Genomic DNA, 26245 nt, shown 5'->3' with positions numbered 1-26245 from the left:
GACAACTATGGAGGCAAGGGAAAGGATGATTCTAGGGATGGATGAGCGGTACTCGAGCTAGTCCACCAGTCAGCACTGCGGTCAGCGTCTCCATGGACATGTGGTTTCTCCCTTAGCAACGTCTCCAAGCACATCTGGCTCTTGGTTGGTGTGGCTTTTCAACTCTGAGATCCATGAGGGCAGGAACTGCCATCTGTCTTGCCCACTGCTGTATTTTCAGTACTTAATATTGTGCCTGGCAACGGCACACTAAGTAAGTATGGGCTAAGTTGAAATTGAATGTGGCTGCATTGTACATTGGCTTAGAAGTATTGTAGGAAAAGGCGTAAATTGTTATTATGGGGGACTCTGGCACATCGTCACTAGAGACAAATCATGGGGGTGCGTGAAGAAATGTTATTTGAGTCTGTAGTCTGGGCTTTGCTTTTGTATAGTAAATGCAGTGGATTTCATCATAGCCCCTGGGCTTGCCTTGCGAGGTCATTTGTCTTATCACGTGGAGATTTTGTTAGTATGGCCACAAGAATTGTCATTTGACAAGGTTGCTGCGTAGAAGCTGTAACAAGAAAACAAAATACCAATTTTTAAAAATATTTTCCCAACTTGGACAGGGTAAAGAACAAATAAAACAATTTTTTTAAAAAACATTATGATTAGATCACTAGTTTGTGCATAAGAATAGCTTTGAATATACACTACCCAAATTGGTTTCTTTCTAAGGCACAAAATGATTAAGACTGTTATCATGTAAAACGAGCCAGCATTTTTCCACAGTAGATGGTAGGATAGATATCTTGAGTGGCATAATGGCCCTGATGAAAGATCAGTTATTGGGCATGGTTTCAATTTACTTTGGTGTCCTTCAGTTGTGAAAGCCATTTTCATTAAAGGTATTATTCCTTCTCTTGGTAAGAAGTGTCTATAAAGGATGCTTTCATTTAAAATCAGTTGAACAGGAAATTTGGAAGCAAAGGAAAATCAATTTCTAAGAAATAAATATTTGTAAAATGATCCAGGGTGAATTTTTAAATTGTAGATGGGGTAAAACATTTCTACTTTTCCTTTAAAAAATATAATCTAACAATTGTTGGCCTTTCACAGGGAATAGCTTAGTACTTGAGTGTAATCCATGATGTCATGGATGTGTTCCTAGAATTTTTGACCCAGGAGTCAATTCTGCATGGCCTGGAATCAGGGATATTTTCTCCACTTGTTTCCTGAGATGAGATTAGGGGGGACAGGAGTCCTCAAACATGCATCAGCAAAACAAGTTACTTCTTGGTAGTACTGAAGTATCATAATTATATAACGTGTCACCTCTTCTTTAATTCAGTGCTTTTGCTTATTTCTCAGTTATATAATAAAATAGCCGTTTCTACTGATGGATATCTTTTTTAATGGCATTGTGATATTTTTCATTCTGTTTGCAAACATTTTCCATCTTTTTTGATCTCAAAACAAGCATACAAAATAAAACATTGATTGGAGCACTCATAAAAGTTAGGAAATAATGGCACTTTAGCTACTGAGTAATTGTAAACTTAGAAAAGATATACTTCTCATAAACTTAAAAAACAGTACACAACTCTCCAGTGTAGGCAATAGCGGGGGCCTGGTTATGTTGTGCTTTCTGTCCATAAAAGCAAAGGTGTCACAGTCTAAAAATAGAATCAGAATGATCCATTTCAATGCCAACAAAAGTTTGGGGGCGGGGAGAGTTGTTCATCTAATTGAGGGCACCGCCTTCTCCTGTTCTCAGGTACAAGATATTGTTCCATTTTTAGCCACCGAGGGAGAAGGGCTTTATATTTTAAATTGCAAGCTAATAAACACTCTTTTCTCATTAACACACATGACCTCTATGATTTATGCTCTCGCACACACTGGCCCAGTTTTTCAGTGTCTGTTAATAATGTTCAGAACCTCTGTTTTACATTAATTATTTTCTAACGGAGTCCCTATGCTTTCACAATAGATATTCATTGTAGTGATCTGTTTGTCCTCAGTAAAGAAAAAATATCAAAATGAACCCTGCTGGTTATACCTTTTCTGATTTCTCCAACAGGTGTATAACATTCCATTTATAGGAATTAGCAGGCGCTTTGTCAGGCCTCTGATACTAGAGATAATCCATGAGTTTATTATTTCAAATAATACACTGTTTGCTGTTCAAATAACAATTAGAGCTGGAATGAGAAAGACAGATGAAGGATAACAGATAATTAGTTTAGGGGACTCTGTCCTATTTTATGTTCTTAATTTATGGTGGATGAAATACTTTCGTATCGTCTTGCCTTCCTTGACACAGATCGGTATAGACAGAAGTCTATAAGGTCTGCAGCAGAGTCCTAGAAAGTGATAATAATTGCATTCATTTCTAAATCTGCATGATTAGTTAGAAGATTGAGTTAATTTTTAGTTTCAAAAGTTACTAAAGAAGATAATTTAGGGAATAGAGGATAACAAAATACGCTGCTCGGGATAAGCTGATATCATAGCCCCCACCTCTACCCCTTCTTTTAATCAGTTGACATGACTATTAGATGATCGTTTCTCTATAAATATTACAAGGATGTTTTGACTAAGCTAAGAGGTGGTAATTTGGGCACCTGACAAAATCACTCAATGATTGGGCCAATGAATGAAGTAGATTTATAAACTCATGGAATTATAGAATATTAAAGTCAGAAAGTGCGAGGGAGATCAGCCAGTTCAACCCCTTTCTGATATCAGAGAGGAAATTAAGACCCAGTGAGATACAGTGATGTGTCACATGCATTTTGCCAGTTTAGTTAGATGCCAAACTACAATTCAATTTTCTTTATTTTTTTTTTAATCTTTGGTCACCTCACCTTCTCTCTTAACTCATTTATAATAAGAATATATTTATTTCTTAATTAAGGTAAAAGAGAAAGCAGTGGAATTTAGAATAGATGCAAGCTGTTTGGTGTAATAATGAATTTCTGGTCTTTACCCTGAGTTTCTGGGGTGGGTCGGGATGTCTTTGTTATTCATAAGCGCTTTGTTTCTGTTCATGAAGTGATTCATGATGGGTCCCCAGATGGCATAAGGGTGCAGACTGGTCAAGCAAGAGAGACCAGCCCTGTGGTTAGAGTGTTGGGCCTTTGGCCATGTGATAGATCAGCCTCCCCTCCAAGGAGGAGGGGGGGGGGCGGCTGGGGATTGAGTTCAGTCACACGGGCAAAATCCTGATGGAAATTCTGGGCACTGAAGTTCGCTGGAGCTTCCTGGACGGTGCACACACTGATGTGCCTGAGGTGACACGTCCTGATTTTACAGGGAAGGGAACAGAGGCTCTGTGTTTGGAAGCCTGCAAGACCTCTCCTTGTGTGCGTCTCTTCATTTGGATGGTTGGTTTAGATTCTTCCCAGTACAACTGTAATTATAAGTATAGCACGTTGCTGAGTTCTGTGAGTCATTCCAGAGAGTTATCACGTCTAACGGTGGTCATCAGAAACCCCCATATTTGTAGCTCTTGGGTCAGATATGCAGGTGACTTGGGGACTCTTTCCTCTTAAGTGAGGGCATCTTGTCGAGGACTGAGCCCATAACGTGCAGGGGCTGTGTCAGCTTTGAATGGTTAACATCAAAACTGAAATGGATTGCGAAACGCTAGTTGGGGTTGGTATCACAGTGCTGGAGCAGACGTGAAGCGACTCCCGCTGCTCCACGTGACCTTGTTATTGACAGCTGATTTGGTACAGAGAAACTGGTCAAGTGTGAATATTCCCAAGCTGACCTTGGATTATTGGTAGAGCGTTGACCTGGAATGCCTGTTCCTCCTCCTTTGGGTGATATTTTGCTTTCTCTAGTAAGGAGCTTGTACTCAAAAACATGGACTGGAAAACTTAAAATATATGCAAAGGATATTCTCCATGTTTGCGAAGAACTTCCTCAGTTCCTATATTCTGTATAACACGGTTAAATGATATTTCTAAAGCCTTGCTACTGAAAGTGTAGTTCTCAGACCAAGGTCATTGGTATTATCTGGGGGGCTTGTTAGAAATGAAGACTTAATCATAATCTGTAGTTGAATAAGCTTCCCAGTTGAGTCATATGCACATTAAAGTTCGAGAAACTCTAATCCAAAAGTCTAGCTTATGCTTTCATGTCGCTTTTCTCAACAGTCAGAACCTGTTTGTAATCGATAAATCCCTCCACCCCTACTCATTGTGATGGCATTCTGTGTTTCATGACTTTGGGCACTTGTTAACATTTGTTAGTGTTTCAATATTGCACACAGGTATCAAAATCAATCCCTGGCTCCTTGTTAAATATGGTTGATTGAACTAATATGTTCATCGTCTCTCCTTGAAATGTTACTAAAGTACTAATAAGGGTTCAAAAGAAAACGTCAATCCACAAAGATAAAGAGAATGGGAAGGATGCTATAGTAACAAGAGATGGAGCATGTTTATAGTAGTTCTGTAGAGAATTTGGGAACGGATTGCTCTTGGTGTATAGAAAATTAAGTGAAAAAAAAGGGCAATGATTGTAGGGAGTACAGAATAGTACAAGAGACAAAATGTAATCGTAGTCGTGGTGTGCTCTACGGTTCAGCTTTAATTAATCATAATAATGTAAATGGGGTGCCAAAAAATGTATACAAGTGGACGCTTTGGTCAATGTTGCCCAAGTAGTAGTTCGCCATCATCAGAAGTGTCTGGATGCTGACGGTAACCACTTTGAGCACCTCTTGTAATTGCAGAAGTCAATCGTGACTTGTATTCATCTTTTGTTATCGGTATGTGTTGAGTATTGCAATTTTAATACAGTTTTTCTTTCTTAAAATGTGAATACATTTTCTTCGTACCCTTTGTATATGGATGTTGGTTTAACAAAAAGTGGTAAAATTATATTTGAAGAAAGATTGTGGACGGGTATAAGGAAACTAAATTCTGATGCTTCACAGTAGTATTTCTAGGAAATAAATTATATCTAAGACTTTACCATAGGTATTAGTAGTGTGGTCTGGAATGTGGTGTTAGTAGCAGAAGAAAGCGCTGAGCTAATGTCAGTTGTCTCTCTTTTGCTTTCTCCAACACCAGCCGTGCCAGAATTTATGGCTACTGAAGGATAATGTATAGACCATTGGATTAAAACTCAGAAGATCTGAACACTCATCCAATTCTGCCGCCAGCCTGCCATGCATTTTTTTAATTAAAAAAAGCATAATATTCCATGATTCTTAGACCGTGTCATCATCCAAGTTATTTTCCTCTATTTTTAGCAGAGTGGACATGAGAGACTATTTCTAGCAGTTCTCTCCATGGTATTAATTTTTGCTTCACTTTGTCACTTAGCCATTTACCCAAGTGGCTTGAGAATTACCCTTTCAGGGGAAGAATAGGCAATTTTTCTTCTCAAAAAGCCAAACAGCCTTAATATCTGGGAAAGTAGCATGGAATTATCATTAGTATGAATGAGGAGCAATAGTTCTTTAGTTTAGGCGGATGGAAATGTTTTCAATTCTCACACCCGTGACATTTGTGAGAAGTCCAGATATTTCCAAAATTGCCAAAAGCCATCAGGTCAAAATGCTTTGGCCCTGTTAGCTTATTTAACCCCTGACCAATTATATTTTTTAGCCTTCTCATCATTTCTATTTCCAATTTTTATTCAGTTTGTTCAAAAGCAAATATGTAATGTTAAGTGAAGTATAGTAGCTTTGAAAGTATTACTTTGAGTTTCATTTAGATCAGAGTTCTGCAGAGTCTACGTGCAAGCAGAAACTCACTAGTTTTGACTCACCTGGACTCAGGAGTAGATGATCCTGTCCAAAGGTTCATATTAGCCAGGTCATTGCCACTTCATGTCACATCTGCCTTTGAGGACCAGTTTTTTAAAGGACAGATGACAATAGACACAAGCCATCAATTAAGGAGGGTGAATAAGCTAACATTTCAAGTGGGCAGAAGACTTTGTCCTCTTAGGATTCCAAGTCTCTCTCTCCCCTCTCTCTTTCCTCTTCTCTCTGCCACACCTCTGTTTGTTGTCTGTTCCTTTTAGTTTCTTGTATCTCACTTTTTTTGGGGGGAGGGGTTTGATTTGCTCTTTTATGTCTCTTTTTTTTCTGCTCTTTTCTTTTTTCTCTCCTGTTCATTGTGTTCAAGAAAATAAAACACGTAAGTTGGAAATCGAATTGTAATTGTGACTGGGGTTTAGTAGAGGAGACAATAGAAAGCTAGGAGGTACCTGTAGAAATAAAATTAGAGTTTCAATTTTTGAAGAAGTAGTGATGCCAACAGCATAAGGCAGTCTTGTCAGAAAAGAATTATCCTAGTTTTTTCTTTTCCTGGGAAATTGTGAGGTGAGCCAGATTTCCAGTAGGTGAAATACATCTTCACAGGTGTTCTCTTCTCCTTGTTCAAAATAGGATTTTTAATTCAGAGGGAAAAAATGTATTTTTTTCTATTTTAGAAAGTGGACATTTACTGCTGTTTTTACAAAGAGAATAGGCACAATGTTATGTGTCTTCTGTTTTTTTTTAAAAAAGAACAGCCTTCTAGATAGGAGAGATAATTAACTAACATATCAGGATCCCCTTAATTACTATTATCTGAGTTTTCACAAAATGTATCTGGAAGCTACATAATCGCTGTAGCGTTGCTTATCTCTTTTTCCTCCTGCATCATTTTTCCCACCATAGATAATTCTCTAAATTCTTGTAGGCAAGATGCATATCTGGTCCATCTTTGTATAGTACTCTGAACTTCCCAACATTTTAATTTCTTGGTAAATACTATGGAACTAAGAAAAAACAACCTAGTCCAGTCTCTGGCCATTGTTCTAGTTTATTAGAATCATTTAGGATTGTCACCTCTGGGAAATAGTGCCACTGAGATTCCCAGAGCAGTAAAACTGTATCTTAGTTTAGTCTTCCAAGAGCTCAGTTCCAAAAATTTTTCTTCAATGTGCAGTGTAAATAGGGTAAAGATAAAAATGCAAGGTTTATCCCTTGTTGGCATCCCGTGGACATCATGTTCATTTGTTTGCTCAGTTATTCTCCCAGGAGCCAAACAGAATTTTAAATAAAGAGCTCAATGGAGATAGTTTTTTAAAGTCATGTTAACTGAAAAAATATTTAGCAATATGATATTTTCTGCTGTATGTGTGATATTTGATACATCACAATTTTCAATATGTTTCCTTCCTAAAATATAGATGCAGGCGATTCTCTCCTGCCTTAAAGGGTGTCATGTTATATTATTTGAAGGTGTACAAATGTTAAGCTGTTTCAGACACGTGACCACATAATTTCTGACATTCTTCATTGACAAAGTGACTAATTATACTTTCAGGATAGTAAGAACTGAATATGATTTCAGATGAATTAAATAACAATGGGATTATAAATTGGTAGAATTTTATCTTTATTATTTTTTTCTTTCTTTTTTTTAAGATATGTTCTACTTTTCTTACATGACTATTTTAATTTATTGTAACTAAATTTGCAAGCTTTTCTCTGTAAGTTACACCTAATTTGGAACAAGTGATGTCATTTGTTTATTTGGAGATGGGTATTAAAATTTAAGATGGGTTAAACAGTTACATAAGAAGCAAAGAGTTATATTGCCCAGATAATAAAAAGTGGGTCCCACAACTGATGAGGCAGAAAAGGGTTAATAAAAGTGAACCTGAAGGGGGGCTGCCCAGGCCTGCATCCCCTCCCCAAGAACCACCCAGACTCTTCCCCTAGAAATAAATCTAAGATGTCTAAACCTTCATAGAAAGAGGAGATATGACCCAACTGGTTTTAACTGGTTCTTCACACATGCAAACTGCCAAAACCTGTCCGTTAGTTGAACTCTAGCCTAATTATAATGCAATTAGAATGGAATGAACATTAAGGCTTGGCCACCCCCTCACCTCCCCCACCCTCGTGGGTTTTTCTGTGTGCATTCTGGGTAAGAGCATGCGCAGAAAGAAACTAGTTATATAACCAACATATGTCAATCAAATGACCTCAGTCTATAGGTCACATCTCCTGTCATAAGGAAATTTGCCTGCACTTTCCTATATAAGGAAAAGCTAACCTACAGTTAGGTGCAGTCCTCTGCCCTGGCAACGCCTAGGCCGGCTTTCTTCTTCTTGAATAAACTTACTTCCTTGCTCTCCTCATTTCAGGCTCAGTCTGTGAATTCTTTTCACCTTTTGCGAATGACCAGGCGTTAATTCTAATGACACAACAACAACTAAACATAAAGGCATACTGTCTCCTTCCTGTGTCCCCGGGAGTTGATGGAGGGCATGAGCTGTCAGAGGCCCTGTCATTAGACAGAGTGACTGCCTTTGATTGTTTTCTCTGTGAGACTGTCGCCCTAGTTGTGCTGCAGAGGAAAACCTCTACCTGAGTCGTCACCTCCAGTAGAACAAAGGCATCAGGTGACTCCAGGAAATGCAACGTTATCCACATTCAGCAAATATGTTGAAAAGAACGTATTCGATACCTCTTTGTATTGTAAAGTACATTTATACAAAGGTGTAGTGAATCCATCTGTTGTCCAACTGTATTTCACAGTGAGATTTTTAAAATATAATTTCTTAGCTCATTCATATTAAAGGCCGCACAAAAATTCAACACTGATTTCTGTTCTTCTTTGGTAAAACTATTGAAATACCACTTGGTTTTAAGAAACTGAGCTGCTTTTGACTCTGTGCTTGTATCATTCAGAGCACTGAGGTGGTAATTTAATATCTTTCTCCCTCAGATCAAATTATGTTTTCCTATCATTTGCTTGGCTTCTTGGCTTATCAAGCTTGATTACATTTGCCTTTTCTTACTTTGGGAAATGTGGTCTGAAAGTGTGAAATAGAGAAATTGATCTTCCTAAGTATATAAAGCAATATGCCAGTCTTTTCTATAAGTTTTGTTTTGCATGATGGAAAATTGTAATTCTGGCTTAACATCTTTTTTTTTTATTTTGTCACGATTAGGAAATGGTGAAATGAATCTTCAGCAACTAAATAAACACTGATTAAAAAATTCTTTGCTTCACACAGAAGAAAACTTTTTATAAGTAACATCTGAATGGCTCTTCCAGCATGATAATTAGTATAAATTGAATATAGAATGAATCCTTTTTGAAAATTAATTTTGCTTTATTTTTGTTTGCATTTTTATTATACCATCGTAAATGCTATCAATGAACCGAGATGGAAGAACTTAGCACTCACATACTCTGTTGGCACAAAAAGGTGAACTGAGCCTTTGTATCTTTGAAACATTTCAGCTTGACGAGAACTGTATAGTGGACGTCCAAGATTTATGCATTTCTGTCTGCTTGTAGAAGTTGAATTGTGTCCCCAGGAAGGACATAGTCAAGTTCTAACCCCAGCACCTGTGAGTGTGACCTTATTTTGAAATACGGTCTTTACAAGTGTAATCAAATGAAGATAAGGCCATATTGGAAGTAGTCCCATGCCCGGTGGCTTTATAAGAGGAAGGAGAGGGAGAGGTGGGCATAGAGACACAGGGACGTAGGGAGGAAGGCTATGTGGTACTTTGTTTTGTCAGCCCTCGGAAACTAATACACTGTTCCTTTTTTTGAATGAAACTCTAGAAATCATTCCTATCTCAGCCATTGAATCTACAAGAGGACATTCTTGCTTAGAAATCTGTAAGGAGTTTACCTGAAAATCTCCTGATTTAATAATTTAAGATGTTTTTCTACCCTTTGAGAGGTTTTTACAGTATCCTTATACAGATGCATTTTAGAGATATTAACTATATTGCTGTGGACCATTCTCTAACCTATGGAAAAATTAAACATTGGAGTCATATATTTGGGTTTTAATACTAACCCTTCCTTTTGGGCAAGTCATTCAGCTCTTTTAAGCCTTGGTGGACATGGAGCACACTCACCTTCTCTACCCCTGCACTTAGCTCCTTTTCAGTAACTGCTGCTTTTGCTTTCCCTTCTTGTCCTGGAGTGAAGAGAAACAATACTAACCTTTGAGTTGATAACTCCAGAAAAGAAGAGTAAATGGTAGTTCCACAGTCATTGCTTGACTTGCGGTTTATTTCTGAGCGTGGCTGTGTTTGTAGGTGTTCAATGTTTTTTCACACTGCAGGTCATGACTCATTTGTGGTTAATGAAATCCGTTAACAGATCGTCCAACGGTTTTCAAAACAGAACTAGAATAGAATAGAAGATATCAATTTACATTGCACAGTGTAAGACTGATTTTGTGTGTGTGTGAAACTTAAATTTTTTGCATGTGTGTTGCACTGTATTATATTTATTTTAATGTGGACCACAATTAAAAACAAGTTTAGAAGCCGAGTAGCTCAACAAAAGCAAACAAAAGCAAGCAATAGTTATTCTAATCTTACGTACTCTCCCTTCTGGCATCCTATGAACTCATGATGGGGCTTGACTGCTCTTACTAAGTTAAGCAATTAAACAACCAGGGTAAAAGGGACCCTCTTCGTTAGTTTGCTTTTTGAGTAGCTGGGATTGTCTTTCTGGTTGTGACTGAAAAACTCATATCAAAAAGCTGTATCAATTTCTCTAATGGCCATGGCAACAGTGAGGTGAAATTGCTCTACTTCTAGTTTCCAGTTCTTAGTTTGTATCAGGCTTTACTTCTGAAGGTGTGCTATCAGTGAACTCGGATTTCTAACTATAAAGATCCTTAACTGTCTGCTCGTATAATTACTGATGTTCATAAGAACCACCCCTACTACCTGCCAAATGGCATTTCTCTAAGAGGTCATATGAGAAATTCTAAGGTTCACAGTAGGTGTTAGCAAGCTTTCCATTTGCTTTTACGTGGAGACCAAAATACCCTCTCACCACTGCCCATAAAAACTTACTACTGTGTTTTCCCAAAAATAAGACCTAGCTGGACCATCAGCTCTAATGCATCTTTTGGAGCAAAAATTAATATAAGATCTGGTCTTATTTTACTATAATATAAGACCAGGTCTTATATAATATATATAATTTAATATAATATAATATAGTATAATATAATATAATAATAATATAACGTAAGACCGGGTCAAATATAATATAATATAATATAATATAATATAATATAATATAATATAATACAATACAATATAATATCGGGTCTTATATTAATTTTGGCTCCAAAAGATGCATTAGAGCTGATGGTCCGGCTAGGTCTTATTTTCGGGGAAACACAGTAGCGAAGCCTTGGTAACATACTTTCTAAACCTCACTTTTCTCACCTGTGCTATAAAGTATGGCGACCGATTGACTCTTCCTCGTAGGGGTTGGATGAGTTGATACATATGCTGGGGAAGAGCAGTGACTAAATGCTGCTGATGGTGCTACCACCACTGTTGCACCACAGGACTTGGCATCAGGTACGATGACCCTTGTCTGCCTAGAGCTGGCTCTGCTTTCAGGGAAAGTAGTGCAGGAATTTACTTAGCATTGCTCCCAACCAAAGAAAGAGATTCGAGCTTAGCACACCTGGAGGGTTGCATTCTGTTTCTGGTACTACACTTTAAGAGAGACTTTAATGAGTTGGATCTTTTCTGGAGAAGAGTGACCTGATTTGCTTTATGGACATGGATTTCTTTAGCGTGGGGGAAAGACAACATGGGGACATGATAGCATTATCGACCTGCAGGGCTGCCCTGCATAAATGTATATACATTACATTTATTATTTCACTCCCTAAAATAACACTTGTGTGGACTGGAAAGAAGCAGATTCTCATTTTAACATGAGGGAAAAATGCTTTTAGTCTTAGAACTTTTCAAAAATGCAATAGGGTGATATATAAGGGACTGACCTAGTAGAGGATGGCAGCATCTGTCAATCATGTCATTGGGAGATTCTGGAGCTGGGCAAGAAGATGACTGAAGACATCCTTTATTCTGAGATTGGAGGTCTTTGATGCCACCTCTAAAGTTTGGGCAGCTCTAGTCTAGATTAAAAGTTAGGTAGTAGAATCAGAGGTAATATAAGCTTGGGAAAACAGAATGGCAGGTTTTTGTAAGAATGTATATGGGGGACATGGAGGATGAGAGACTCTATTGTGCCTTTTCTTGACTTTGTATAATATGTTATTTTTGTAATAAAATATATTATGGTCAAATAAATAATTATATTTTAAAACAATATGTTCTGAGACAATAATGTGCCATCATAATTCTTAATTTAGGATTTCAAGTCAGGGAGAACTTTAGGAGAGGTTTGATAGAATAAATTTCTTTCTGAAGCCAGATTATTTGAAGATCGCAGGGTTGGCTTTTCCTAGTACAGAAAACATCTTTACTGAGAAGCCCATTGCCTTTCTGAAAGGCAGCCACAGATGTTTGACAGCGCTCACTTTGGAGCAGTGGAAATAATCACTGGGTTTGCAATAATTCATCCAGGTGTGTTAGCATAAGTTTTCTGCCGTCACAGAGTAGATACGGATAATATACTCAAATGCCAGACATGATGTATCTGAAAATGTCTTATATCTTAAAAAGTACTTTACAGATATATAATCCCGTAGAGTTTTATAACATCCTCATAAGTTTAAGATTTTAGCTCTAGTTCCAAAATCTAGGGCTACTGATGTCACAGTCTTTCTAGTATTTTATATATTCCAGCTTCAGTGAAGCTAAAACTTGACTTGGTTTCTCAAGGATGAGATGACAGTTTGTGCTGAGCCACACAGGGCTTCTTACCTGGTGTTCTGAGTATTCACACTGAAAATCAGGTGGCCTGAGTACTACAGCCTACTGCTAAGGCACAGTTACTCTTATTAATAAAATACAATTCACTCTGTTGTTATGCTTATTAATCATTTAGTCTAAAGACCATTCTCTGTTGTCTGTAGAGGGTGACAAAAATGTATACACATTTTAAGAGAGGAAAAAACTGTATTGAAATTGCAATACTCAATATATACCCATAACAAAAAATGTGTACAAGTCTTGTATACGTTTTCTTGGCACCCCCAGAACACCAGAGAGAAATGAAACAGATACACCTGCCATGGTGACTTGGAGTCCTCTCCATAAATTAGGAGCTGGCATCAGGTTACAGTAGAAGCCTTTCTGGGCAGACTCAGACACCAGCATTTTTAATATCCTGGGAAGATGGATGTGGCTTTACGCAATTCATTTTCTGTTTGGAATTTCCGCTTTGGTTTCAGGTGAAAATCTCCAACAGAGTTTTCAAACAGAAGATATTGAAGAATTGAAAAATAGCTAATTTAATAGTCTTAGAAACACAGTTCCCAAAACACTTTTGAGAAAATTCAAAAAATTTAAAAGTATCTCCAAATTTTTATGCTAATGCTATTACATTTATTGTTGTATCTGTTATGTTTACTATGTGTATTAATGCTTACCTCTTCTATTAATTTTGAAGTACATCTCCAAAATTGAACTTTATATTATTGTGACATAATGCACTTCTTTACTCTAAAACCTATATAAGACTTATATTAGACAATCTTAATAAATCTTGTTCTTAAGAGAGCATGGTGGTAAGAAACTAGAGAAAAATCTAGAATGAGTTCTGATTCACGTGGCTCAGTACTTCTACAAATACTCTTTCCTGTTTTAAGTTATTCTGAGTTCAAAGTCTCAACTAGAAAAACATAATAGAGGGTGATTTCTTTTTTATTTTTCTATTTGAGGCTAGTGATATCTATAAGATCCAGTAAGAACTGTGTTTGATATTGTAGAAAACATATTTCAAAGAAATGAGACACAACTTTTTTCTGTTTTTTCATATCCCTTTTTATAGTTATATACTTATTAAAGTCTATATAACATAAATATGAAATTTCTGGAAGAGAAATACAATTAACGGTGGGAATAGAACTAGACCTGTCTTAAATTCAAAAACATAGACCCTAATTTTACATTACATTTGGTTTTTAGATACAAAACTGCCCAGAATACCTAGGGCCTCTTTCTTTTCTTTCCTTTTTTCTTTTTTTCCTCTCCTCTCCTCCTCCTCCTCCCTCCTCCTCCTCCTCCTCCTCCCTCCTCCCTCCTCCTCCTCCTCCTCCTCCCTCCCTCCCTCCCTCCCTCCTCCCTCCCTCCTCCCTCCCTCCCTCCCTCCCTTCCTCCCTCCTCCTTCTTTCTTTCTGTCACTGTCTCTCTTTTTTTCTTCTCCCTTTGAGGAGACAGTGGGGAGCTGGAGTAACATTTGGAACCTCTGTTCATTTCGTGGGAGACGTATTTGTAAAATATCTGAAATCAGGCAAATAATGCACTGTGCTGGGCTTGAACATGAGGGCGTGCCTGAGTCTGTTTGTGAGGGTCTGCGTGTGGCACGGAGGGTATGTCGGTGCGGATTAGGGAGGCCTGAGGGAGTAGCATAGAGTGTGACTGTGTCTATTGGCTTTTTTCCCTTATTCCCAGCTTCTCGTATCATGGCTACGGAGGGCTGGGGACTGGATGGGAGATCAGAACTTGACAACACAGGGAGACAGGATTGAAATATGGGAAACTGGTATTTGTAGCCTCATAGATCAGTCTTGGTGGCTTAAATCTAGCCTAGTCATTTCCCAGCATGGTTAGCAACAAATAAAGTCTGATGTTTTTTCTTTTTTTTTTTTTTAACCTGTCTCTCCATTTTTCTTTCTGAAGCCAGCCCTGGCTTTTTCCCTCTTTAGACCTTTGTCCCATTTACTCAGCACTCTGATGCTATTCAAATTCCTCAGTTTATTGTCATCTTCAAACTGTCTCTAACCTGCCCCCAGCATTTCTCTGTTCTCTAATTGGGAGATTGTATAAAGATATTCTTAGTGGTTATCACCCTTTCTGGGCCCCTTTACAATAACCTGCACCTCCCAAATATATGTACTCTATCCCCAGGCCTGTCATATTTTTATTAACCTATGTTGCAGTTGCCAGATTAATTTGTTGGTATCTACCTGTAGACTCTAGGTTTTATGATGTCAGGGAATTTGTTTTTTATTGTCAATGTTGACTCTCTAGTAGCGTAATATCATGTCTGGCACATAGTAGATCCTCAATAAATGAAGAGTACGTGAATAAAATTCATGTGTGAATGAAAACACGGGCCATTCCTTCTCTGTGCATAGACTCTGCTACTATTATTTTCCAAATCTCATTCCTTGGATGGAATTTTACCATCCAGACAATTCATTAAAAACAAACAAACAAACAAAACCTCAAGGGGGTGGCATCTCCTTTGGAATGGGAACGTGGATTAGCATAGTGACTTTCAAATATTTGCAAGCAACAATTAGTGCTCATTGAATACTGAGGAACTTCTTGACACATGCAATTACTTTTGCCTGCCAGTTTAATTCCATAGAAGTTCATTCACCTATTGAAATATTTGTTTTTGTTTTAATGGACCCCCTTGTTTCTTCTGTTGGGAAGTATAGCTGATCAGCTTCCTAGATGGGCGTCTGTAGGTTTTAATGCCATGGATAGGTTTGAAGGTGTCAAGTTCTTATGTAATAATTTTCGCTGCCCCATTTATTAACAGACAATCCATGTCATCTAAGTTATATTAAATAATTTTGTTCTAAAACACTTTCATTTATAGAACTCCTCAGAGCCAATTGTCAAATTCCAATTCATACATTAGAACTACTCAGAACCCAAGGTTTGTAATAGACGATGAGTCATCCACAAAGTTAAACTCTATTAGAGAGATGGGGAGGGGAAGTGGGGGCAGGGGGAGAGGGGAGAGAGAGAGAGAGAGAGAGAGAGAGAGAGAGAGAGAGAGAGAGAGAGAGACAGAGAGAGAGAGAGAGAGAGAGACAGAGACAGAGACAGAGACAGAGAGAATGGGGTAGAGACACAACATCCATCAGTATGCCAGACACATAGTAACGTGGTAGATGTTTGTTTTTCCCACACCCCTTAACTTTAGATGTGGAGTGGATTTCTTAAGACTGTGACAAATGGTTAGTCTGGCACACGTTCAGCGTTTAAGTAAATATTTCCTTCCTTCCTTCCTATTTTTTATCTTGCTACTCAAGCATATATGAATGTAAATTTACTCAAATATAGTAATATGTTAATAACATATTTATTAATTGTATGCATTTTAGGTGCCAGGAAAATATCTCGAGCCTCATACTGTCACTTCAGGACTGAGCCTGGCCTGAAACACACATAATTCATTAGATGGCTAACCAGACTCCCCTTCCCCTCACACAGTTGTTTCTGATGTAGTTCCTTTCTTCTATGCACTCTATTAATTCCTATGTATTTGTATAGAGAAAGATTTTGTTAGTAGAAAGGAAGGAATGTTTTCTTCTATTTGCATATCTTTTCTGTATCATATCTACGGTTTGAAGGATTTTTATTTTTATACTCATGGGTTTGCATTGTGTAGTAAGAATCATATAATTATATAAGTTTATATGTTTTGTATGTTAATGTGTTGTGAAACTGATAAAATAAATGATTGAATATGAAAATATACATTATAATGTTTTATTGATGAACTTTCTAGGAAACAGGGATGGGAATCCCAGAAACCTTAGTTATTTTTGAGACATTATTTCATGTTCTTTATTGAATATGTGACTCCTCTCTGAAACCAGTATTAAAGGGATGTTTACCAGAAGTATCTGACTTTAATCTGAGTTCTGATAATGAGATTCAATTTTATGTGGTATTCTTTTGAAGAACTCTTCTTTCATAGTATTCATTTTGAAGCATTCTTTTGGTGTGTTTGACCATATTGTTTCAATAATGGCATCGCTAATGTTTTGAGAACTATTTGTGTCTTCACCAGCCTTGAATCTGGTACGACAATCGACAGGAAGGTTATTTTATTACACTGTGATTCTCTCCATGCTGGGATTAAGAGGGTCGATTTATTTTTCAACCCTACTCCATTATTTGTTGCAGTGGCTGGTAAACATTATAAATGGATATCGCAATTGGATTTTGAATCAATAACTTCAGACACCGCACCATATATTTTAATGAGAAGCTGCATTTTTCCTTACAATGGTCACATAATGCTGTTAGTTTCTTGATGATATATTAGGGTTAGAAAAGGTAAATATAAACACACAAAGTACTGTGAGGTCTTCAAATACCGTTATAGTTTATTCTTGTGAAAGTCTTGCCAAGGTCAACCACAATTCTTTTTTGCTATGTTTTGTTACTCTGGGCCACTCTACAATGATTTTGAAATCATATATGATATTTGCTCTGAATTTAATACTTATTTGAATACCTCAGTTTGCTTTTAAGAGAAAGTTGTATTGATGTATCTGCGATGAACCTAACCTCTTATTGACTATATGGCTTATTTCAAAGATAAGCAAAGAGCCCTCTGATGTGTAAGTATAGTGGACTAGAATAAGTAAATTCAAATCTCTGTGGGTTTGTCTGTTTTCAGTAGGAATAGAAAGGATTTGTGTTGTACTTCATATACTGTCTTCTCACCTGAGAATATTGGGTGTTTACTAGCCAATTCAAAAGTACGTTTGTTATCTCATTAATGAAATATTTAGGCCAGATTTTGGAAATAATCTACATTTCACTAGAATATCCTTCCTTAACATTTACCTTTTAATATCTTTCCTAAGGATTGCATGTGTGGATTATGACTATCAGAATTAATTCTGATTTGCTCATTTTATTCCTGTATACAAATAGTGTTTTTATTTTTACCTTGCTTCAGGGGTATAAAAGTTGGTGGTCACCTTTAACAATAGACAAATTCTTCACTTTTCAAATTAATACACAAAAGCAGCCACAATTATGTTTACACTAGAGTCAGTTTCTTTGTTTTTCCAGAACTCCGTCACTGATTGTAGCATTTCATTCTAGGCGTGGCTTTTTCTTTCCAGTACAATACTGCCATGCTGCCAAGCATCGACCTCATAAGCAATGCATTAGCCACGGCCAACGTGTATAACAGAGCTGGGGGCTGTAGAACTACGGGTGAAAATATTATCATCTGCTGCACAAGATCACTGCAGTCTTTCTGTTTAGATTTGACCCCAAATGACCATTTGGGATGTTCAGGATAGTACACAAATCTATAACAACCATTTTCTTCAAAAACACTTCTACTTAGGGCGGCCGGATGGCTCAGTTGGTTACAGTGCGAGCTCTTAACAACAACGTTGCCGGTTCAATTCCCTCATGGGATGGTGGGCTGTGTCCCCTGCAACTAAGATTGAAAACGGCAACTGGACTTGGAGGTGAGCTACGCCCTCCACAAATAGATTGAAGGACAGTGACTTGAAGCTAATGGGCCCTGGAGAAACATACTGTCCCCAAATATTCCCCAATAAAAACAAACAAACAAACAAAAACACTTCTACTTATTTGTTCTCATTTGTTTTGGAAGTTAAAGAAAAAAGAGAAAGAAAATGAAGGAGATTGGATAAAAAAAAAATGTAGTCACAATATAATCACTAGTCACTATTCCCCATCTTGTAGAATGTCAACATTGGGATGAAGCCCAACCTGCCATTTCATGGGGACATATACAAGGAGAATATTTTTTTCTGATATTTGTGATAAGTGGGTAGACGTTTTATTGGAATTTTCCCTTTCTTTGGCAAATATTAATATATATTTTTAAACCATTAGTTGTTTTTTGTTTGCTTCATTGGTTACTGACCTATCATTTCTGGTTTTTTGTGTAAAAGGCTAATCTATGGAATTGTAAGGTTTTCCTTCATAATTGTTGGAAGATCTCACGGGAGTTGATAGTGTAAGTTGGTTCTCCTCATAAAATATATAAACATTTTGTCAATGCCAGATTATCTTCTTGAATTTAACATCTTATATTTCTTGGGTGATCAATCTTTCTGTGTTTAAACTAGGGGAAACATAGTTATCCATGTTTTTATGCCTAGAAAAAGTTTATGGTAAGTAGACATGCTTCTTAATTTAGTGTCTAACGGTGGTATTAGGCTAGTTTCTACATATGTCGTGTACAATAAATAATACATTTCAATAACAAATTTGAATTAAATCCTATATCAGCATGTTGTGATAAGTAAAACATTTTAGACCAAGATTAAAATCTGTGATTTTCTGAGTATTACCATTCTTTGAAATTATGGATTGAAGCTGAGACTCTACTAAGTAACATTGTTAAAACGTATTTATGAAAGCAGTGTTACATAACCAGACTGTAATCCAGTAGAATATGAGCCCCTTACTGGTGAGGAATTTGTCCTGTTCACTTCTGTTTCTGCAGTGACTAATAGCCATACAGTAAATATTTACTGAATGTAAACAAAATGCAGTTAAATGTATAGGCTAAGGAATTATAATATAAAGCTAATACCAATCTAGTTTTACTTAACACTTTTTATCTAATTAGAATAAAAATTTAAGAACTAAAATCAGCATCAAAAGACTGATGTATGTGCCATAAATATATTTCTTTTTTTCTATGCAAAATGATCTGCATGTGACTGGCAGCATAGTATTGTTTGGCTTTGCTGACAATTACACATTTTACTTCATATTGTTTTTATGCATTTCAACTGGACATACTAATTTCAGAAAATTTGAATTTTATTTTGCACCATAAATTAAAAAATATGTAATGTAAAAAAATGTATATTTTTGTGAAAAAAAAAATGTTTTTTCCATGCAAGATGAGGGGATCATTTGGCATTCACAGAGTTATAAACATTAGAGTTTTATTTGTTTCAGGTAACGTTTGTGGTGACATCCATATGGTATCACCAAATTGTCAGTTAGATGCTTTGAGTACTTTAACCTACGCTTAGTTGACTTTATGTAAGATTTAGAGGGTAACACAGGAAACATGAGTTGCCATTCTTGTTATTCAAGTGACTGTCTTTTCTTATTTAGTGGCAATTCAGATTACAGTTTAATGAAGTAAGTATGATCGTATTTTGCTTTGACCATTTGTATTTATTTGTCTGTAAAAAAATACTTCATTTCAGCACTCACTATGTCTATTCAGAGTGCTATTTGCTACAATTTTTTTCTAAGGGAAATATAGCTTGAAATGGATTCTCAACTATATTATATGTTTGTTATAGTTCTTCATGCAGATAGGTTTAAAAGAAACATGAAAGATACCCGAGAAAGTTCTTGCTGACCTATACAATACCTGCATCCTAATAGGTCATATTTCAACTTCTATATTTTTGACAAATAGCTTGGCTCTAAAAAGCTCTGTCCGTGGTGCTGAAACCTCTCCTGATATATGAGCGTGTCTTGCTGATAAATTCTAATGTCAGCCAGTGTATGATAGTGATTCATCAGGTTGTAAAACTTGTGTTTGGGAAACACATTGAATTAGCAAGTCTCATATTTTGGTTGTGTTAAATTAACACAGTTTTTTCCTTCATTTTAAAGAGTGCATCACAATTACCTTCTGCATTGTCAGAAACATCTAAGATTTAATTAGCAACTGTCACTGCTATCACAAAAGCAAATGTCGAGCATTGACAAATACCTGGATATGACTGCAGTGTTGGGAACGTACACAGGCCAGTGACGTGCTGATACTATGCAGCAAGCCACTGTCAAAAAAGTGAAACACTTGCTTATGAACAAGCACAACCCCAATTAACATGGAAACCTTGTAGCTTTGTAGAGGTGAGCGATTTGACTATAAAAAGTGTGGCTTTTTATCTTAGATGATTTTTTATTGTTTTAGGATATGTCCCTTATACACAAATGGGTTTTTGTTTGTAAATATGACTAACACCCTAAAAGATCTTGGCTGTTTTTTTCCAGGTAACATCCTTACATTTGCTATATAAGATTCTACATTGTTATGAATGTTCTGGGCATTTCAATTCAATGATTCTCAACTTTTTAAAGCTGAGTTTTTTAGGTTCCTGAACTATAGTCATAGAGAACTGCACTTACATTTTTTTCTTTTACTCTAAATTTGTCTGCATTTTTCCTTTCATTAGCAAAACTGTCTTCTTAAATTTCTATTGAACTCTGGAATTATCTGACTCTTGCCATTTTTATAGTGGGGTGCAGTAAAGAAAAGGGGAAATTTCATAAAATTGAACCTATGAAATTCTTCTACTGTAAAGTAAAATTCTAAAATTTTTGTCTTGGAAAATCCTAGTCTTCTAAAATTCTAAATTCTATTGTTATCCTGGGGAAAAGGACCATCCACTTTGATCATAACAGAATTCAAGTCAGCATCAACTAGGTTCGTTGCTATTCAGGTATATAAACCAGCTTCTTGTAGAGTCATGTAGAAGATATTGTTTCATTGCTATGTTTGCAACACAGCAAGTTATGAGGTTATTTGTTTGTTATTGCAGGGGAGCTCATTAAGTATTTTAGAATCACAGGGAGATTTGAAAATTACACCTAGATCATAAGTCCTGCCGAGGTTTGGCAACATTTCCTGCAAAGCAAGCATCTTAAAATTGAGTTACTACTAATTATTAAAATAAGACTTTCAGTTCCTCAGACACTGGGTTTACATTATGTGAACCTAATAATTAAATCCAGTCCAAGAGCTTGTTGTTAAGAAAAGAAAATCTTTAAGTGAATACATGATTTCCTAGAGGATTTGTTTCTGTCACTAGTTAAAGGGTTAAATACAATGTCATGATTGCCCTTCAGTAAAAATGTCACAGAACCCAGTAAAGGTGTCTTCACATTCCAAATTTCATTATAGAAAAACACTTTTTAAAAATGTTGTCATTGAAATGATATCTGGTCAGATGATATTTCCCAGAAATTATTCTTTATTTAGAAACAAAAACAAGGCAAAAGCAATTGGTTTTAATCCAAAATGTATTTTTCCTTATAAAAGAGGCCCACATACTCACTGTGTCTACTCTACAGAATGTGTCCGATTGTTATACCACGTGTCAATTCAAGTTTATCTGGTCACTGCAAAAACTCGTGGCTAATATGTGTGATACAACACAGTAGGAGGTATTGCTCAGTTCAACTACTCTTATATACTTAAAAAAAATACAGAAATGTTTTCGTCCACTTTAACTGTAGTCCAGACATAAAATTTACATGAAAGTTCTAGAAAATGGAATTATTTTATTTGGTTGCCACAGTACCCTTTGAAGCCAGTTAATTAAAATGCCGAACTTGTACATATATCCATTGGTCAGGAGCAGCATTGGTGAAGCTTACACTTCTTTCTAGAAAGTAATATTTCTCCGCCTTTTTTTTTTCCCAAGCACAACTACAGTCATGAGCTTTTCTTTGAAGGAGGTTTAGTTGTTTGTTTTTAGGATGTGTTTGTTGGCACACCGATAACCGTCGCTTTCACTTCCAATGCGGAACCCTTTTCTCTGCCTGCGTCCCAGAGGTCAATCAGAGGAGGGTAGAGTTCACTGAATGCAAAGCTTGGTTTCTGTAAGTAATTCCTCACATATCTGTGTCCACCATGACCACTCATGTGTTGAGGGAGACAGCTGAGAAGACATATCACACCGCTAATCCCCAGGAGGCCCCCAAGGCACGCCATCAATGTGGTGGTGTTACTCTTCCCATCGTCTTTTCCATCAGCGTCCAAACCTTTCGTGGTGACATTAACACATTGTTTTCTGGTCTTCTGATAGATGGTGGGGATATCAATACAAATGTTATACTCGGTGGACGGGTTCAGATGAGTAAGGTTATACACCTTGACATCCGAAGGGATTCGAGCACTTTGGGCGGCGTGGGAATTTCCTGTTTTGACAAAAGCTGTCCACTTCACACTGGATTTGAGAATCTTAGAACTTGCTTTCCAAGACACCAGAACGGAATTGGCCTGGACGTCTTTTATTTTAATATTCAAAGATCCATTGTTATCCTGGAGAAAAGAACCATCCACTTTGACCATGACAGACTTCAAGTCAGCCCCCACCAGGTTAGTTGCTATACAAGTATATAATCCCCCTTCGGTTGGGGTGATGCCACGTATGTCTAGCGTGCCTTCAGCGTGGACATAGAACTTGTCTGTCAGAGTGTCAGGCAAGAGTTTTTGTCCAGAAGGTGTTATCCAGTAGATTTCGGGCTGTGGCTCTGCAGTAGCTCTGCAGTGCAAGGAGACATAGCTCCCGGCTTCCAAATCCACGTCCGAAGGCAAGCTCTCAGGAGCTATCAGCGGGAGGCAGATTTCCATCATGTCCCTGAAATGCACCTGCCGCACATTTTGCCCTTGGAATTCAGGCGGGTCCACACAAAATAGCGACTCTGGCTCCATAAACCGAATGTTGGTCTGGTTCATGTTCATCCAGCGGATGACGCAGTCACAGCGGATGGGGTTGCTGTGGATGCTGATCTCCCTGAGGCTGGGCAGGGCCGCGACAGTGCCGCGGTACAGGGCGCTGAGCGCGTTGCTGTGCAGCATGAGCGATTCGAGCTTGGGGAGCCTGAAAAACGCACTGGGGTGGATGTAAGACAACCGGGGGTTGTTGGTTGCTTCGATTTTTCTTAAATCTGGCAAGTTATCCACGGCGAGACTGTCGATGGAGATCAGCTCAGGCATGTTATTTATCCCCAACTCTTTTAAGTGTAGCATGTTGCTAAAGTCACCCCGCCGGATTCTGTGAATGGGGTTTTTATTGAGATCCAAAAATTTGAGGTTTACAACTTTTTGAAGAGCAGTGTGGGGCACTTTCATAAGCCGGTTGTCATAAAAAGAGATGCTTTCTAAGTTGTCCAGTCCAACCAAGGCATTATCGGGTATTTCCGTGAGGTTTATACCAGCGATAACCAGGCTTCGGAGATTGATAAGCGGCTTAAAGTTCATGTCTTTGATTCTGATGATTGGATTTTCCCCAATCATCAGAATCTCCAGATTGGGAAGAGCATCAAACCACTTACTGTTGATCATCTGCAATCTATTTGAGTTGAGATGGAGGCGAAGAAGATTCTGTAGGCCAATGAAGGCTCCCGGTGAAATGGCCGCAAGCAAGTTGTGATTAATGTAGAGCTCTTGTAAGTTGCTCAGTCCAGACAGACATTTTTCAGGCAGCTCAGTGAGTCTGTTTTCCTCCAGGTACACAGAAAGGAGCTGAGGCATCTGTTTTACATTAATATTGGTGACTGAAGATAAATTGTTTTGTGATAAGTCCAGGCCAGTGAGGTTCACTGGTAAGTCTATGGAGTGTTCAATTTTTGCAATATTGTTCGTCTGTAGGAGCAGAATCTGTGTGTCAGCAGGCAGTCTGGCTGGGAAATGTGAAAGACCTAAATCATTACAATCCACTGTAGGTGCTTCCATATAAATGGACCGGGGTGTAAACCAAGGCCTAATTTCACACGTACATAATGGTGGGCAATCCGCTCTTTTATCCACAGCTTGTACGAGTGCAGTGATCACTAGGCCAAGTAGCACATGAATCCGGAGTGGCATGTCCTTCATCTTAGCTTTCTTCTTCAGAAATTGAATGGGCCCTTCAGGATTCCACAGTCCCCGTGAGGGAGTTCAGTAAGAGCTGACTGACGAGGAAAATGGTTGCATTTGTCAAATGACGAATGCCATAGAACCGCAAAGTTTTTCTTCATGGAAATAAGTGCCAGTGCCCCAGTTGCGTTGTCCAGAGACGTCATGCATGTTGGAAAAAAGGAGGTCACTGTCTCCTTTACAGAACACTGATACACATTCTGAAGACGGAGTGTGTATAGATGGTAATCGGAAATTGAGCAATTCATTTATTTCAGAGTGTAATAGTCACATCCCATGCTAGTTCAGTACTTGCAGGAATAGTAGCATGATGCTAACTATAATGAAATAAACTATAAAAGGAAGAAAGAGAAAAATAATTAGTCCAAAGGAAAAAATACCATAATTAATATCCATCAACTAATTACGATGATCTCATATATAATATTCTTAATGTTTACAGTCAATTCAGTATGATTTGTGACCTCAGGGTTGTCAAGACTGTCTTTGATAGTTATTGGATGGGCTGAGAAATGGAAACATTAGAAGGCTAAAATTACATTAAACATAATGAATATGCTTCTAGAATTTTCCTGTTATTTCAAATTTTTACTTTATACCTTGTAATTTTGTTTATTATATTTGTCATTCCCTTTGACAATTAGTTATAGGGGGAAAAAGGAAAACATTTCAATGGTGATGGCTTTTTTCCCTCTTAGAGAAGCAAAATTAAAAGGTTATAAGTAAATAATACCATTTTGTTACCATCAAATGAGTTAGCCCGTAGTTTCCCAGGTTCCCAGGAGACCACTACAAAATGACCTAGAAGTAGTGGTATTTAGCGTTTTCGTTCACACTTCTCTCTGTAGTCTCCTTTGTATAAAGTGACTTGAATTTTGCCGCATTTGGAAGGGATTAATTCTAACTTGCCACAGACGTACCTGTATGTTGTCATTCTTAACTGAAATTCAGATTAATGCTTGACTGTTTTATTTTTCCCTGAAAATAACTTACATTCTATTAGTCACTGGCAGTGAAAAAGTAAATTTACTACAGCAGTAACACAGGCACTTAGATATTCCTTGTTTTAAATGAATACTGATGTTTTTATCACATGAAAATAAGCAATCCAAAACCAAGTTGCAATTTTAATATGTGCTGCATTTGACGATACCTGACGACGTTTAGTAATATGCTCTGTCAGCTGGACTGCTGGCGAGCTCTGCCTGCAAGGGTGGGGGGCGGCCGGCCCCAGCTGGACTATTCATCCGGGGCTTTGTGCCCCAGTGCTAATGGTCTGCAGAAGAATCGGACTGTCAGTCCTGCTCTTTCTTTCACCTCTGCCCAGCAGTGGTGTCCTGATGGCATTATGACTGACTAAAATGATAGTGACAGAGAGAAATATATCTGGACATGTGGTGTCTATGAAGAGATAGAAACTTATTTTAGTAAAAAAGAAATTCCTTGTTTTTCAAAATTGTAAAACATTTACAATTCAAAGTCTCACCTACTTTTCCTCTTATCCTTTATTATAAGAGATGCGATTTTACCTAAAAACCAGACCATGAAGCTCAGATGATGACTTAATTATCTTGAGTTAAAAGTGTCTCTGCTTTGCTTTTTTCATGACTTCATCTGTTTGCTTATCTATTGTTGTTTTTTAACTGGACTTTTCAGCTGTTACTCCTAATCTGTTTAAAGTAGACTCTAAATCCCTTGAGGAAAGAAATCTAATACAGCTCCTTCGTCCCTGAAGATGCTTTATAACCCTTAGCCCACAGAGCCCCCCACTATCTGGGGTCCCTCTTCTCTTTCTCTCTGTGTCTCTTCATCTTCTGCCATCCTATTGCTCGCAACCTTCCCTCTGCTGGTAAGAGCCCTGGGTCCCTCGTCCTCTTGTCTCTGCCTGGAATGCCAGTTTC

General features: G+C 37.5%; 2 protein-coding genes across 6 annotated transcripts in view; one reads left to right on the top strand and one right to left on the bottom strand.

The window, feature by feature from the left end:
* IMMP2L (inner mitochondrial membrane peptidase subunit 2) overlaps positions 1-26245 on the top strand; it is a 538968-nt gene that overhangs the window by 310303 nt on the left and 202420 nt on the right. Inside the window, exon 5 of one of the 4 annotated variants that reach the window (XM_074341017.1) lies at positions 16042-16102. The exons of the other annotated variants lie outside the window; for them this stretch is intronic. Coding sequence (XP_074197118.1) covers positions 16042-16087 — 46 coding nt within the window. The 3' untranslated portion in view covers positions 16088-16102. Of the gene's footprint in view, positions 1-16041; positions 16103-26245 lie in introns of those variants that run through there. 4 annotated transcript variants of the gene reach the window in all.
* The window catches only part of LRRN3 (leucine rich repeat neuronal 3), a 36254-nt gene continuing 31661 nt past the window's right edge, over positions 21653-26245 (bottom strand). For both annotated transcript variants that reach the window (XM_074341009.1, XM_019726339.2), the window contains one exon: positions 21653-24676. In XM_074341009.1, the coding sequence (XP_074197110.1) occupies positions 22176-24302 (2127 nt within the window). In that variant the 5' untranslated portion in view covers positions 24303-24676 and the 3' untranslated portion in view covers positions 21653-22175. The remainder of the gene's footprint in view (positions 24677-26245) is intronic.

Source organism: Rhinolophus sinicus, linkage group LG09 (assembly GCF_036562045.2).
Source record: "Rhinolophus sinicus isolate RSC01 linkage group LG09, ASM3656204v1, whole genome shotgun sequence".
Lineage (NCBI taxonomy): Eukaryota > Metazoa > Chordata > Mammalia > Chiroptera > Rhinolophidae > Rhinolophus > Rhinolophus sinicus.
This window is presented reverse-complemented; position numbering and strand designations above follow the sequence as displayed.